Genomic DNA, 14,387 nt, shown 5'->3' on the forward strand with positions numbered 1-14,387 from the left:
AGGTTTTTGCCCACGAACGCGCATGATCCTATACATGTACTTGTGTTAGTCTCTAAGATGCTACAGGACTATTTGTTTTTCCCCCAAGGATGTGAACAGACAATTGGTTACCCTGTAAGCATCACCATTAAGAGCCCTCCCCACAGGCCCCATGCCAGGCAGCCAACTCCCAGCCCATGTGGGCTGGAAGCGGACAGCCTAGTGCAGGGATGGAAGCAGCTGGGCTGCCTGCCCCTGTTTAATCAGTTATCCAGTTAATCTTAATGATTAACCGGTTAACTAATTACACTGGATTTTACATCTCTAGTTCCACCATTATGGGGCTGGCCTGTGCTAATGCAGCCATGGTGGCTGTCGCTAGGAGGAAGTTGCCATAAGGAAGCTCACCCTGGACTGACAAGGAATACTGGTACTAGACTGCTACAAGCAAGCCTATAATTACCAGCCCTTATCTACAGAGGCATAGCCAGAAGAGTAATGGCCAACAGTTAAAATACAGACTGAGACCAGCAAGAAGAAGGCCCCTTCCTTATCTCCCTCACCACATGTTCCCAAATTAGCAACAATTGAGAATTTAAAAAAGGGGGGACAGAAAAAGAGCAATAGAGAATTTAAACACTCGCTGAAGATAGCCTAAAACCAAGATCGTCTTTCAGAGCGGGGGGAGGGGAGTTTAGGTGGCATGGCCACACTCGCCCACCCCCTCCCCACACACACTTTCTTCCCTCAAAAGGAGACAACTATTATGGGTTCAGTTCTGCAAATGCTGAGTGAGCTAGCCACTCTTTAAAGCATGGAAGCAGTCCTGTCAAAGTTAGTGGGATTAATCACATGTTTGAAATTCAACCGATGCTTAAATATAAGGCTAGATGGGGTTTAAGTGCCAGTACACAAAGCATTTCAGGTGATACCACAAATCTTACTTCAACTTTCTACATTTTGTAAAGTTTATGATTGCCTAATAAACATTAGGCCAATGCCCCCGACTCCTCTTGTTCACCCCCCACACATACTTGTAGTCTCTTGGCTTAAAATAATCTACAGATAAAGTGGCTGGGAGCCAGAGGCAGATATGCCCTGCACGGTATTAGATGTGGAGTGACTCCTTGCTCAGAAAGGAGGAGGGGATTTTTTTTTTAAGTCCAGAAAGCATAGACAGAGAATCACTCACTTCAAACGCAGAAGTTTTTGTGTAAACAGGCACCAGCTGGAGTTAGCATGCAAGTAGGAAGTGCAACATAGCAGCTACAATTCCTTCAGTCTTCTGTGATGCAACTACAATAGTTTTCTTTTTATGCAATTTTCATTTTGGTAAAGTAGGGTGTGGTCATTTATACATCTTACATAAAAGATTCTCCTCACCACGATGAGCCCTCCCATTGGAGAGTTAAACTGACTTCAGTTAATGTTACTTTTGATCAGTCAGCAGTATCAGATGGTGAGCAACGCTGTTGAGATAGATATATATATATATATATATATATATATATATATATATATATATATATATATATATATATATCACACAAACATTCACACACTCGAATGTTTAACTGATAAGCCTCACCCTTAATGGGTGAAGCTTACTCATTAAGGTTAAACAGTGGGGGCTAGAGCAGCTTCCTGCCTGCCACTATCGTCCAGAGCAGACCCTGTCCATGGCAGGCCCGGGCATCCAGCAGCTGGGGTGTTTGTGTCACAGGTGCAGCTGCTCAGGCTGGGCTCCAACAGCCCCTACCTGCAGTGAAGGGGGGAAGGGCACGCTCCAGCCCAGTGGAGGGTGGGCTGGGTGTGTGCACGCTTTCCAGCCCAGCTGGGCTGGAGTGATCCCCTGCACCCTCTCCCTTTATTTGGTTAACCAGTTAAACATATTGTTTAATTGATTAAATGGGATTTTACGTCCCTAACACACACCTAGAGCCCTCTACTTGTGTAATCTTCTCATTCCATGTTAATTAAGAAAGCAACAAAGAGTATTTCATTACAGTTGTCTCACAGTGCATTTACTCTGTAAGGATAGGTCTACACAGCAAAGTTATTGCGAAATAACTTTACTAGCATCTACACAGCCAAACTGCTATTTTGAAATTAATTCGAAATAGCGGCGCGCTTATTTAGAATTTGGTAAATCTCATTCCATGAGGAATAATGCCAAATTTGAAATAGCTATTTCCAAGTAAGTGCTGTGTAGACACTTATATCGAAATAAGGGTCCTTCCGCCTTCCCAGGGTGCCCTGGTGGCCACTCCGGCCTCAACCAAGAACACTCCTCTCCCTCCCCCCTCCCCGGAGCCCTTAAAGGGGTTGACTCTGGCCACAGTGCCTGTGCCAGCTCCAAGCCTGCCAGGCCAGAGCCAGCAGTCACTGCCCCTGACCCAGTGGCCCCAAAACATAAGCCAGCCAGCCACTGGCAGCCAGCCATCCACCGCTCCCCAGGAGCAGACTGCCAGCTTCCAGGAGCCTGCCAGGGCCCAGAGAAGTCGGGCACCTTCCTGGTCCAGGATGGAGATCATGGATCTTATTCAGGTTTGGGGGGAATGCCCCCCAACGTCCATGATCTCCACACTAGATGGAGGAATGCAGCTGTCTAGGGCAGGATAGCTGCCAGCCTGGTCACCAAAGGACACATGCGAATCCAGAAGCAGGTTTGCATGAAAATCAAGTTGGTCCGACGAGACCCTGAACTTCCCCTCTCCTTCTTCCCCCTTCCAGCTCCCTCCTCCCTGGTTTCCCCCTACCCTCTCGCACCATCTCTTCTACCCTCTCCCGCCTCCTTTTCCCAGTCTCACCAGAATTTCACCCCCCCCCTCCCCGTTTTGTTAAATAAAGAGAGTTTCTGTTCATGAAAATACATGTATTTTATTTCACATCAGGAAGGAGGGGTAGGGAGGGGTAAGTGGAAGGACGTGAGGGAGGAATGAAGCACAAGTCCCCAGTGGGGCAGACCAGGGAGGCTCTTAGTGCTTCTTAGGCTGAAAGCTCTCCCGCAGGGCCTCTTGGATACTGACAGCCCCTCAATGGACCTCCTGGATGGCAGCCTACAGACAGAGCAGCCAGGCTTGCAGCAACGCATCCACGAGAAGCACCAGAGTGCCCAGGGGCAGCTCTGGCTCGGTGTTGCAGAGTGCTGTGGTGTCCCGAGTGAGGGCAACCAGAGCACGCAGAGACAAAATGCTTTGCTGTCCCTCAGCGAGGTAGGCAAGCAAGCAGGGAAAGCAGAGAACCAACTCTCCGGAGGGGGGGGGGGGTCCCTTTAAGCACAGGCCTCAAATAGCCTCAGGCAGCAGCCACACAAAGTAACTCCTGACCTGATGTCCTGCTGGACCTGGTTCCGGCTGGCCTTAAATGCGATTCAGTGTCCACTCAGTGTGGACACACTATTTCAAAATAGCAAAACACTATTTCAAAATGCATTTTGTGTATAGACGTGTTATTTCAAAATAACTTATTTTGAATTAAGTATTTCGAAATACACTGTAGTGTAGACATACCCTAAGGGACTGTTCTATCTGGACTGTTACAAATTGATGAAGATATTGATTGGAAACATGGCATTGGTTAAGATGCCGCTAAAGAGAGGAATATGGCCTGGTCTTCACTTACCCATTAGACTGACTAGGTTGTGCAAGGCTGTAAAAGGGAAAAAAACCTTCTGCTGAGGTCTGAAGCACCCCCACCCTTTGGCACTACCATGGCAGAGCTGAAGTGCTATAGCGGTTCTGCTTTAGAGGACACACCCCTCATTGCATTGTGGACACACCCTTCGTTTCTAAACTGCGCTTAAGATGCTGACTTCTGTACATAAATCAGAGATTGGAGCCGAACCCCCCAACCAACAGTGAGGTTGTGAGCTAGCACCTGACCCAGCAGCTATAGAAACTAGCAGGTCCTTTCAAGCAGGAGCAAGGTTTTTTTTATTGGAATATATGCCTGTCGTCAGAGGTAACATGTAGGGGGGCAACAGAGCACACACTCAAAATGCGATGGGCAGGAGGAGCAAGGGACTAGCCAGCATCTGGCAGAAGAACTAGTGCAGAGGAGGGGTTGGCGCGCACAGCAGGGGTCCAGCCCCCACACTCCAACCCGAGTTTGCTCTGCTCCTCTGACTACGTTACTCTAGGAAGGGTTCCCCCCTGCACGCATCGGCAGGAAGTGGAGCGACATGGCCAGAAAGCAGAGCGAGCTGGGGCCGCATTGCTTCCCTTCCCCTGACACTGCTGGTGAGCGTGGATAGGCTGGACTCTCACTGCCGGCACTGGCCCCCTATGGCCCATCGATTGGAAGACATAGTGGGGTGGGGGCAGCAGCAGAGCAAGGGTGAGAAGAGGAAAGGAGAGGGCGGAGGAAGAGTTGGGAGGGAGTAGGGGGGGGCACGCCTGGAGTGGTGGGGGGTTGTCCCAGCCCTTTCCCAGGCTAGAGTGGGAAATCACATGGCCAGCACCCCTCCCCCCCAGATTTCTGCCTCAGCTGCAGTAGGACGGAGGAGGAAAGACAATTCATTTGATTCAATCACAGTATCATGTGGACACCATACAGCAAAAAGATCAGTGGAATGAATAACAGTGAAGAAGGGTTGCTACCTGCTGCATTGTTTCCTATGTCAGTCTCACATCACACAAGAATGAACTTCAGGACATTGAAATGTTTACAAATATCCTTTGGAGTTAACACTGCATCACATTAGGACATTGCATCATGATGGGATGACATCCATGGCCAAAATCATACCAAGGGCATGCATATACAACTCAGCTTCACACCTACATTTCCTTTCCACTACAACTGAAACACACACACAAATAAGGCTGAGAAGTGGCTGAGTCATGGGCAAACTAAATCTCTGAACTGCATAATTGGACAAGCCACAGATAAGCCTCACCACCCTTCCAGAAACGTCTGAATGGGAGACACAAAACACTGCCACCACTGTTAATCATTTACTAAAATACCAACAGGCAATTCCCACAGAGTCCGCACTTCGCATGCACTCAGACGAGGGTCCTCTTTGCAGGCCAGGATCTTCTGCAGGACGTGCAGAGAAGGCACTAGCAGCGGAAGGTACAAATGCTACATCCACAGCAGCTTCAGGTAACAGTGGAACTTCCCACAACATCTTTGTTCAAGGCTGCATTCAGAGGAAAGAGCAGTTTTGGGTTATCCAGACTGTATTTCTTCCCTTGGGCGTGGAGGAGACCTGTTTCAATGCTATCGCTGGTGTCACTATTTTACAAGGAGAGGGGACAGTTCCAGAGAGTCTGCATGCAGCCTTCTTGAGGTGAACTATCCAGAGAGGTCTTTTGTTTAACTGCATAGTTATAAAGGTCCCTATTGCAATGATCTGTTGTGATTCCAAAACCAAAGCATCGTCAAAAAACTTTGGCTGCTGGGGCAGAAGTAACAAGCAGCAACTGAAGCTGAATCCTGGGAACAGCTTTGTGAGGGTGAAATTAACTTAACACTCTCTAATCCCTTTCCAGCAGAACTGACAGCTTCCACGGCCCCCCAGGAAAGAGGTGTGTGTGTGTGTGTGCGCGCGCGCCCGGGGGGGGGTGGGGGGTTTGGCTCCACACTCCTGGAAGAGGTAGGGCTGAGGGCAGCTTGCTCTCAGCACAACCAGGCGTGCAGCGCGCCCTCCCCCCAGCCCTTTCCACTGCCTAGAATATCTCTTTCCTTTCATGCAGTATTAAGGACAAAAAATAAGGGGAGGTGACCAATACAGGTAATAGGTAGACTGAAATAAGTTAGTGAAGTGTTGTCTCCCTTGACCTCATATTAAGAATTGAGGTCAGCACAGCAGTCACTCTCTGATGGAAGGATTTAAAATCTATTCAACCTTTCTTTTCTCACTGTGGAGTATAAAGCAGGGAAACATTACATCTTCTTGCCAAGAGATATTAGACATTTATTCAGTGGTGTAACAGTACGGTTGTGAGCCAGGCAACGAGCAAAATGGCACTGAAAGAGCAAAGTGTGTAGAGCTAGTGAGCCTCCAGATTAAATTGTCAATAAAAAGAAAACATTTTTGTTGCAGTCTAACACCCCTAGTGAGACACTGTGGGGGCACACACAAGCATGTGCTATTGTTAAAGGTTTGAGTCAAAAACAGGAAAAAGTTAGGGGATTCAATGTTAAAACTAACACTTTCTATATAACTACACCTGCAGAAAGAGAAATGTTTGCATGGTGATAACTTGGTCTAATTCCTTATCTTTTTGTATTAAACAACAAGAGGGTTTAATCCAACATTGGACGACATGGCTGCAGAACATATTTCTTTTTTTATAGGGAAACAAGAGCCTACTTCCATTTCTGGTGTACTCCCACGACGTAAGAGCCTAACTTTTTATTTTAAGAGAGAGACACCCCTCAACTGATATAAATCTGAGTCTCTCATTAACTTCAGTGGAGCTATCCCGATTTATCCTGGTAAAGATCTGCTTCAACAGACTTGCTACAGTCATTTATTTTTATTATAGTTCTTTTACACACAGACTATGCAATCCTTATACTGAAGATTCTGAAAAAGCCATAACTGTAGCTGCACTAGCCGACACTGCTAAAATATTAGTAAAATAAGATCCCGCTACTGGAATAATTAATCTGTGAACAGAATTTTTTTTAAGGGCAGAATATTCTCTCTTCTCTGATCTATGGCACTGGTCGCTGGATGGTTCTTTGGTATTTTATATTGTGTTTATGTTCATGGGATCTGTTTTTCTGAAGAGAGGCTACACCTTTCAAAAGAACAACGCTAGTAAGTTTGTAAAGGGTGTGTGAGTGCATGTATCTGTTGAGGAAATAGAGAAGGCACACAAGCATCAGACACTCATCTGGTTTCCCCATTTTAATTCCAGCAGGGGCAGGTCAGCATGTCGTCCTCAATGCAAGCAGCTTCATCAGTTTTGGAAGACTTGAAGAGTTGCATTCTGACAGATAAGTGGGCTCTTGGGGGCCTTGTGGTGATTGGGTCATTCTGCATAGTCTTCATTGCCCTCCTCCTGTTTGCTGCCATCTTTGGCTGCTACTCTGCTCCCAAGCGCAAATCAAGTTGCATATAAACAGCAAGAACAAGAGTGGGGCATTTCAAGAACACCGCTAACAGGCAAGAATCATCCCATCCATGAACTACTTGATCAGATTAAAGGGAAGCTTCATCCTTTATCCTTCTTCTGCAATGATTTCTTCACACACAGATTTGAGGCACTCACAAGCTGACAGCCCACACATAAGATTGCTAATTGATTGCACAACAGCATGAGGGCCTCCCTTTCAGGAGCAATCTCAACACACAATGCAATCTGAATTCAGCACCACATGACCAGCCAAACCTTACAGTCAAGGTATTTGCTTGTCTGAACTTTTCCCTGACAAGGAAAACTATGAGATTAAGTATTTGTAAATGACCACCTGCCAGTGTGAAGATGGGAGAGACCCTCAAGTAATCCCACCAAGGCAATGGTACCTCTTTTTTGCCACACGTGCAGATGAAGAAATAGTCTCCAGATTAAAAGCTCCTCTCAACCCTTCTATGTAAAAAGCTCTCATTAAAGGAGGCTGGTGCAATCATTCGTCTGCTCTGGTTACAAAATAACCTAAAATATCTTGCATGCATGAAAATTAACATCTCTCTTTCCCTTTCTCCCCTGTGGTGTCCAACCAGTTCTGAAGCCACACTCAACTAGCCAAATAGCCACATTCAACTAGCCAAACTCAACCAGCCAAATAGCCACATTGGCAAGCCAACTAGCCACACTCAACTGGCCAAATACTGTAGCCAATGTGTCTAGTCGCTACCATGTTGGATACCAAGGCCCTAGACTAAAGGCATGTGTCAGCAGCTAGAGATTGACTTAGCTGTATAAACTGTCCAAAATATTAGAGCATGGTGTCTCACAGCAGGCATCCAGTGGAGTCACCCTAACTGCAACCTATCAAGCATTGTTGCAAGGTCATGCCAATTATTCTAATATTTGGGCCATACCTCAGGACAAATAATAAAAATCCTTCAGAATATCCGATTCAAAGCATGACTGAAAGCAACACCCTTGTCAGGGCTCCAGCAGTGAGAAAATAAATATTCCTATTTCCACATGAATCTTGGCAAAACCACCCTGGACAGAGCTGCACAATGAAAATGAATTCAAGGCAGTATGTGGGAGAGAAGATATTCATTTCCCAGGTTGTAAACATACATTGCTCTCTTATTGGCAAAATTAAGGTCTTGCTGTCTCAGGCTAGTGTCACATAGTAATTTGTTACAATTACAGCCTTCTCAGAGTTATAGTACTCTATTTGTAACGTGTGTAGTGGTTACAAGGCTGCATTTAGGTTCCCCAACTTGGGCGTGTCCATGCTATAGGTCTGATCCTGAAAGGCGCTGAGCACCATAAACTCCTGTTGAGGATAACAAGAATTAGGGAATTTTTTTTTAGCAACTTGCAGCAGGGAGCCTCTCTGAGTCAGACACAAACATTAAAGCTAAATGCTTCTACACCAAAACACTGTGCTTTAGATTATGCATTTATTTACAGGGGAGATGATGTGGCAAAGAAAAAGTCAAAGATAGACAACTAAAGGCTCCAATGTGAGTCTGAAAATAGCAAAAGCTGCACAAAGAAACACTGCCCATTCCCTTTGGTTTCTTCAGCAGAAAAATGCTGATGCTGCATGACAATTCCGCATGGGAGGGTCTCATGGTCATACAGAAGCTCCTTCCGATAAGCAAATCATCAATATACAATGCTAGGTTCAACTTTCAAACTCTGAGGTCTTGATGACAATGGGCAGGAAACAAAGAAAGATGAGATGCACTGAATGAAGGCGAGATGGTACCGCATATGGTTACATAAGCCATTGAACTGGGCCGTCTCAAAGGCAATGTGACTCGGACCCAGAGTAGGTGTGTCAAATGCAATCTAATGCAAGGGCTCCTGGTTTCTGCAATGCAGGGTTAGGAATTCCAGAGTAGTTTCAAATACACTTAAAAGTGTTTTAAATATGCAAATACAACTTTTGGCTACTTATTTTAATATCACAGTCCAGTTATTTTGTTGTGCTCTGACTTTTAACATGCTGCAAATTTCTCTATTGGCAGTAAATAACAGCCTCACGGAAGTGGTCATAGAGGAAATCAGAGTTTTTAAACAGGAGACAGTGGTGTATTTCAGTGCCCAGGAAAACAGGGAGGCAAATTATGGGTTTTATGACCATAACATAAGAATGGACCCCCTGCAACAAACCAATGGCCCACCTAACCTACCACCCTGTCTTTCAGGAGTAGCAACCAATTAAAATAAAAGCAGGAAGTTCAAATGACTATTTCTGACAGTTTTCCTAGGTCTGTAAACAACACTGCATCTGTTACATTCAGTTCACATTTTCCACTACAACTCCAAGGTCTAGTAATTTAAGTTTTTCCACAGTCACATTACTACAGAAAACACTGATAGTAATGGTGTGAGGAAGAGTAGATTAAGTCACCACCTGTTCTTTCCCCATCAATGTATATATGAAACACTCTTACCCCAGCGCTTCACAGAAGTTCACCATAGCATCAAAGGACGACAGCGTAGCTTTATCAGATTCTTTCAAGGTGCCTCTTTTCTCCTGCAAGTAAGAAAGAATACTTAAAAGCCACCTTTGATGTAGCTATGGATGGATGCAGCATCTTTCCAGAACATCACTGCAACCAGATCTAAGTGCCACTTCACCACTTCATGGTAGTATAGTGGCCAAGAGCAACCTCCTTAGCCACGTCTCCATACTCCCTGACAGATCTGCAGAATGCACCAGCCATCCCTTCCTCAGCACTTCTACCTCTTCCACTCTGAATTCCAACACTGCTGTGGCCAGATCCAAGCCCAATGCCTCTATCACCAGTCCTAGTGAAGAAATGTGGCCAGATCTGGGGAAACTCTATTCTCTCTCAGGACAGTACGATATAAGCATGAATGAAGGGCTAACTAGACCAGTGGTTTTTCAACCAGGAGTATGTATACCTCTGGGGGTATGCTAAGGTGATTCGGGGATATGTCTACTCATCTAGAGATCTGACTAGTTTTAAAACACGCTACATAAAAAGCACTATTGAAACCATACAAACTAAAATTTCATGCAGACAATGACTTGTTTATTCTGCACTGAACTGTAAGTATACTATTTATATTCCAATTGATTTATTTTAATATTATATGATGAAAATGAGAAAGCCATTTCTCAAATATTTCTCATATATCAGGGCTGTGACACTTTGGTATTTTTACGTCTGATTTTGTAAGCAAGTATTTTTAAGTGAGATGAAACTTGTTGTTACGCAAGATATGATAGTTTGGAAAGGTTGAGAGCCCTGAACTAGAATGCGAAGGAGCGTATCATATCTGGCCTGCTCTACATCTTGCTGCAGTTATTAGATCACTGACAGCCCTTGCTTGAGGAAAACCAATTCAGTCCAGGCTACCAAAAAGAATTAGTCCTCCAGTGGTACAGAAAGGCTAGGAACAGACCCTGTCCAATCAGAAGCCACCAGGTCAGTTAAGACGGCTCATCTGCTTCCTCTCCAAGAGAGTACCTGGAGGGGAGATCTGGATAGAGAAATTGCTCTTCAGTGCAAGCCCTGAACCAAGTTAGGGCCTTGGCTTCAAGCACTTGCTTCTTTAAAAGCACAGAAAACCAAATTCTAAGTTGATTATTTTCCTGTGTAAAAATGGATGTTAAGCTTGCAGCATAGACTGCCCTGCTGCAAAACAGCTGCCATAAGTTATGAGCTGAGGCAGGGAGCATCTATAGTGTCATGTATTATGTGGCAGGCAATGCTAACAAGAAGCCATGGCTGTGACACAGACAAAGTGCAAATCTAGTATTAGCAGAGCAGCAGAAAGCTCTTCTACAGTTCCTACCTGGAGTTTAGAGAGCTCCTTCTTGATCAGGAAGGAGACTTGATCCCGATCATTCCTAGAGTAATAGAGACGGCAAAAGGACTTCTTTCCATCTCTTCCAGCCCTTCCAGACTCCTGGTAATATCCAGCCATTGATTTTGCAATATTCCAATGGGCAACAAATCTGCATGGGATAAGAGAATGGGAAGCACAATGTTGAAGTCTTTTCCAGTCACTTTAAACACAGAGATGTTCTCTGTTGAGGCCAACAATAAAGCAGAAACAGAGCAGCATAAGTAAAGCAAGGTCCTAGGAGAGAAACGGAGCAAGGGATTCTTAACTGGACATTCTTAAAGCAGCAAGAGGCACCAAGGGAAGCTACAACAGCCGAGCATATCTTTGAACAATATGTTGGTGGGGCACACCCAAAGCAAATGGAGAATAAACATGGTGTATATATACTACAAATGCATGAAGATATATAGCTATGAAGTGAGGCAAAACCAGTACTGATATCCATGAGCTTGGGTTCTTTTACTACAGAGTTATGCATGTTATTAGTGTGCTTTATTTACCTTAAGGAATTGCTACCTGTGTTATAATAGTACTATTTATAGATTCCGAGGACAGAAGGGACCCTTGGAATCTAGTTTGACCGTCTTACAACATAGGCCATAGAACTTTGCCAAGGCCCAAAGCATTTTCCTTGCTTAAACGTCTGTTAGAAACTTCTTTGCTTACAAGTTATGCATACGGAATCTAGCTGAAAGTTCAGCTGCACACGTAGGCCTCTCTCCCAATCATAATATGCTACCACAGACAGAGCCCTTCAAATCCCTGAGTATCTGCATTTGTGGATGTGAATGCAGATATCTGCAGCTCATTTTTACAGATGTGGATACAAATTTTGTATCCACACAGGGCTCTAACCCTGGATCATTACTAAAACACCATTAAAACACACACAAAAACTGCATTCCAAATACCATTGCATGGCTGACTGAAATCTACAAATGCTAGAACATTCACTGCTAGTTGTGTTCTCTACCTGCCACATCCCAGAGCAGTTTATGCTCCAGTGAGGTGCTGCCAATAAACAAAGGATCAGACTGTGCTAAAACCCATACTCCAGAAGTTCATGTGCTGCAGATGTATGAAGGGAGAGACTGCAAGAATCAAGTAACTGAATTTCTCCACTTAAACCAAAACATTCTCTCATATCCAGGAACAGTCAGGAGGCAACAGAATATAAAAAAAACCTCCTTGCTTGAATGTTTATGAGCACCTCAAATATGTCATATCCAGCAACAGCAATATTCAAGCTGCAGACAGCGTGACTACAGCTGAAGCAAAGAGACCATCTCAACCCTCCTTCCATTCTCTTTCCAGAGCCTCCTCCAGCACTTCCCAGGCATGATCCTATAGCTGAAAACCTGTGTACAATTCACAGGCTACAAACTTTCCTTCTGCAGGGCTAGGGTTGATCAGCAGAACCACTGACGTTCTGGAACGTCAAATCCATCTAAACTTAAACCACTGAAAGTCAGGAAATAGTCACATCTGCACTACAAACCTAATGCTCTACCAGGAGCTCGCAAGCGCCATTGGGGTTCTACTGTAAGTATGTTATGGGCAGCTTTTCCTTTACGAGCAACACGGAATGACTAAATGTGCTGTTTTATGTATTTTGTCATTCATGCATGCTCCCACGCTGCTCTTCACTGTGTTAGGGATTAGGGACGTAGGCGAGTAGTCGAGTGGAGTACTCACCTTAAAAACCAGCTCCCCCAGCACTGTCTCCACGGTGCAGCCTGCCCCCTCCCCTCACTGTCTCTGTCAGAGGCAGTAGGGCAGGACAGGGGAGGCTGCTCTGGCAGCTGGGCCCCTCTGCAGACAGGGGCTTTCCCACCAAGCAGCCTGCCGCAAACAAGGGCTGCTGGACCCAACGCGACAGGTCCAGGACCACTGCGCCTCTGCATTATAAATGTAGTAAGAGCGGCCAGACTCTTTCAGTGTCTCTAGACTGAATGAATTATTGTAGAAAGATGAAATGTGTTTTCTGTGTTTATTTTTCTTCACAAACACCAGTTGCTGTTTGGAGCAATAACAGATTCAGTGTCAACCTCAAATAAGTCCTTAGACTAGAACTCTCTGTCATGGCTGATTTTGCTGATGGTCAGCAGACTGTTTGATCAGGCTACCATTGAGGCGATGCTTGTTTTTCTTTGATCATGCTCACTTCCCAACTGTTTAAGACCGCGTGAACAGCATGATCAGGCTACTGTAATGCTGCTGCTGACCGAGAATTTAATCTTCCATTTATTTCATTAATGCTATTATGCTCAAGGATTTCAGGAGAATCAGCTGTTAAACAACGAGTCTCATCCTTACTCTAACAATGGTATTGCCCCACAACATGCTCAAGCATAAATGCAAGAAGAGATGGCATTCTTCTGCATTTCCTGGAGACTTGCAAACAGGCATGTTTTGCATGTGTCCCCCTACATAAAAAAAACTACAACCCAAACCAGATATTATGATGCATAAAGAAGGCCTGAAAGGATTTCTCTCTTTGTTTGTTCTTTACCTTAAAAAATATCAGGAATATCAATTTTTGTCTGCCCCATTTTTGATAGACTAAAGAATTTGAGCTCTCTTGTCCCTTAACTGAAGAGTCAGGTGTACTGAATCTTTCACAAAGACAGATTTTCTTCAAAGTGTCTGTCAGCAGTTTGAGTTGATCAGGTATTAACCACAGTTCTAAAAAGCAACTAAGAAAGGGTGGTTTTTTTTATTTGATGCTTGTTTCCTGCTTTCTAACAAACTCTAGCAGAACAAGAAAATCAAAACCTAATCTTGCCAAAGCAACTGTCAGGCCCCTTTAGACCTCTGAGAGCAGCAAAGGAGAGTGCACTTTCTTTGTTTGTAGCAGGTCCCCTCAAGCCAGACCCTTCAACGATCTGTGTTTAACACTGGTATCCCGTAACAAGTAAAAGCCCAACCTTTCTGCTCTCCACGGCTTCTAAATTGAAATCCTTCTCACACATTTATGAAGTTTGAATATGAATCCCTCCCATCTCTACTCCCCCTTGTGGCAATATGGTTTCTTCGCAGAAAGGGCTAGAGAAGCATATCAGGTTCTAAATGGGAAGGGACCCTACGGAGGACATTTCCCCCTCTCTGCTCAAGCTCCTACACACCTGACGTTAGCTTTGTCGACTCCCATTCCAAAACTGATGGTAGCGACAATAACAGGGACCTTCTCCTCCATCCACTCATTCTGAATTGAAGTTCTTTCTGCTGCCTTCAGCCCTGAGGAGGGAAACGGAGAGAAAGCAGGGACATCAGAGAGAAAGAGGAGATACCCTTTCACCCCTCAGTATCCCAGCAATCTCTCCCCACTCCCTATGTATAACAATATGCTGGTCAAAGCCAAATACAATAATCCGTACTTTGGACTGGCTCATTATCAAAGAAAAACATTCAGCACTCCCCACGCTCCAAACGGGAAAA

At 44.9% G+C, this 14,387-nt stretch overlaps 1 protein-coding gene across 6 annotated transcripts in view; it reads right to left on the reverse strand.

The window, feature by feature from the left end:
* The window catches only part of RECQL5 (RecQ like helicase 5), a 68,708-nt gene that overhangs the window by 47,649 nt on the left and 6,672 nt on the right, over positions 1-14,387 (reverse strand). For all 6 annotated transcript variants that reach the window (XM_089771934.1, XM_075903662.2, XM_075903659.2 and 3 more), the window contains 3 exons: positions 14,075-14,186; positions 10,896-11,058; positions 9,524-9,606 (listed from right to left, as the gene is read on the reverse strand). In XM_089771934.1, the coding sequence (XP_089628060.1) occupies positions 9,524-9,606; positions 10,896-11,058; positions 14,075-14,186 (358 nt within the window). The remainder of the gene's footprint in view (positions 1-9,523; positions 9,607-10,895; positions 11,059-14,074; positions 14,187-14,387) is intronic.

The sequence above is a fragment of the Pelodiscus sinensis genome, chromosome 20 (assembly GCF_052426305.1).
Source record: "Pelodiscus sinensis isolate ZL-2025 chromosome 20, ASM5242630v1, whole genome shotgun sequence".
Classification (NCBI taxonomy): domain Eukaryota; kingdom Metazoa; phylum Chordata; order Testudines; family Trionychidae; genus Pelodiscus; species Pelodiscus sinensis.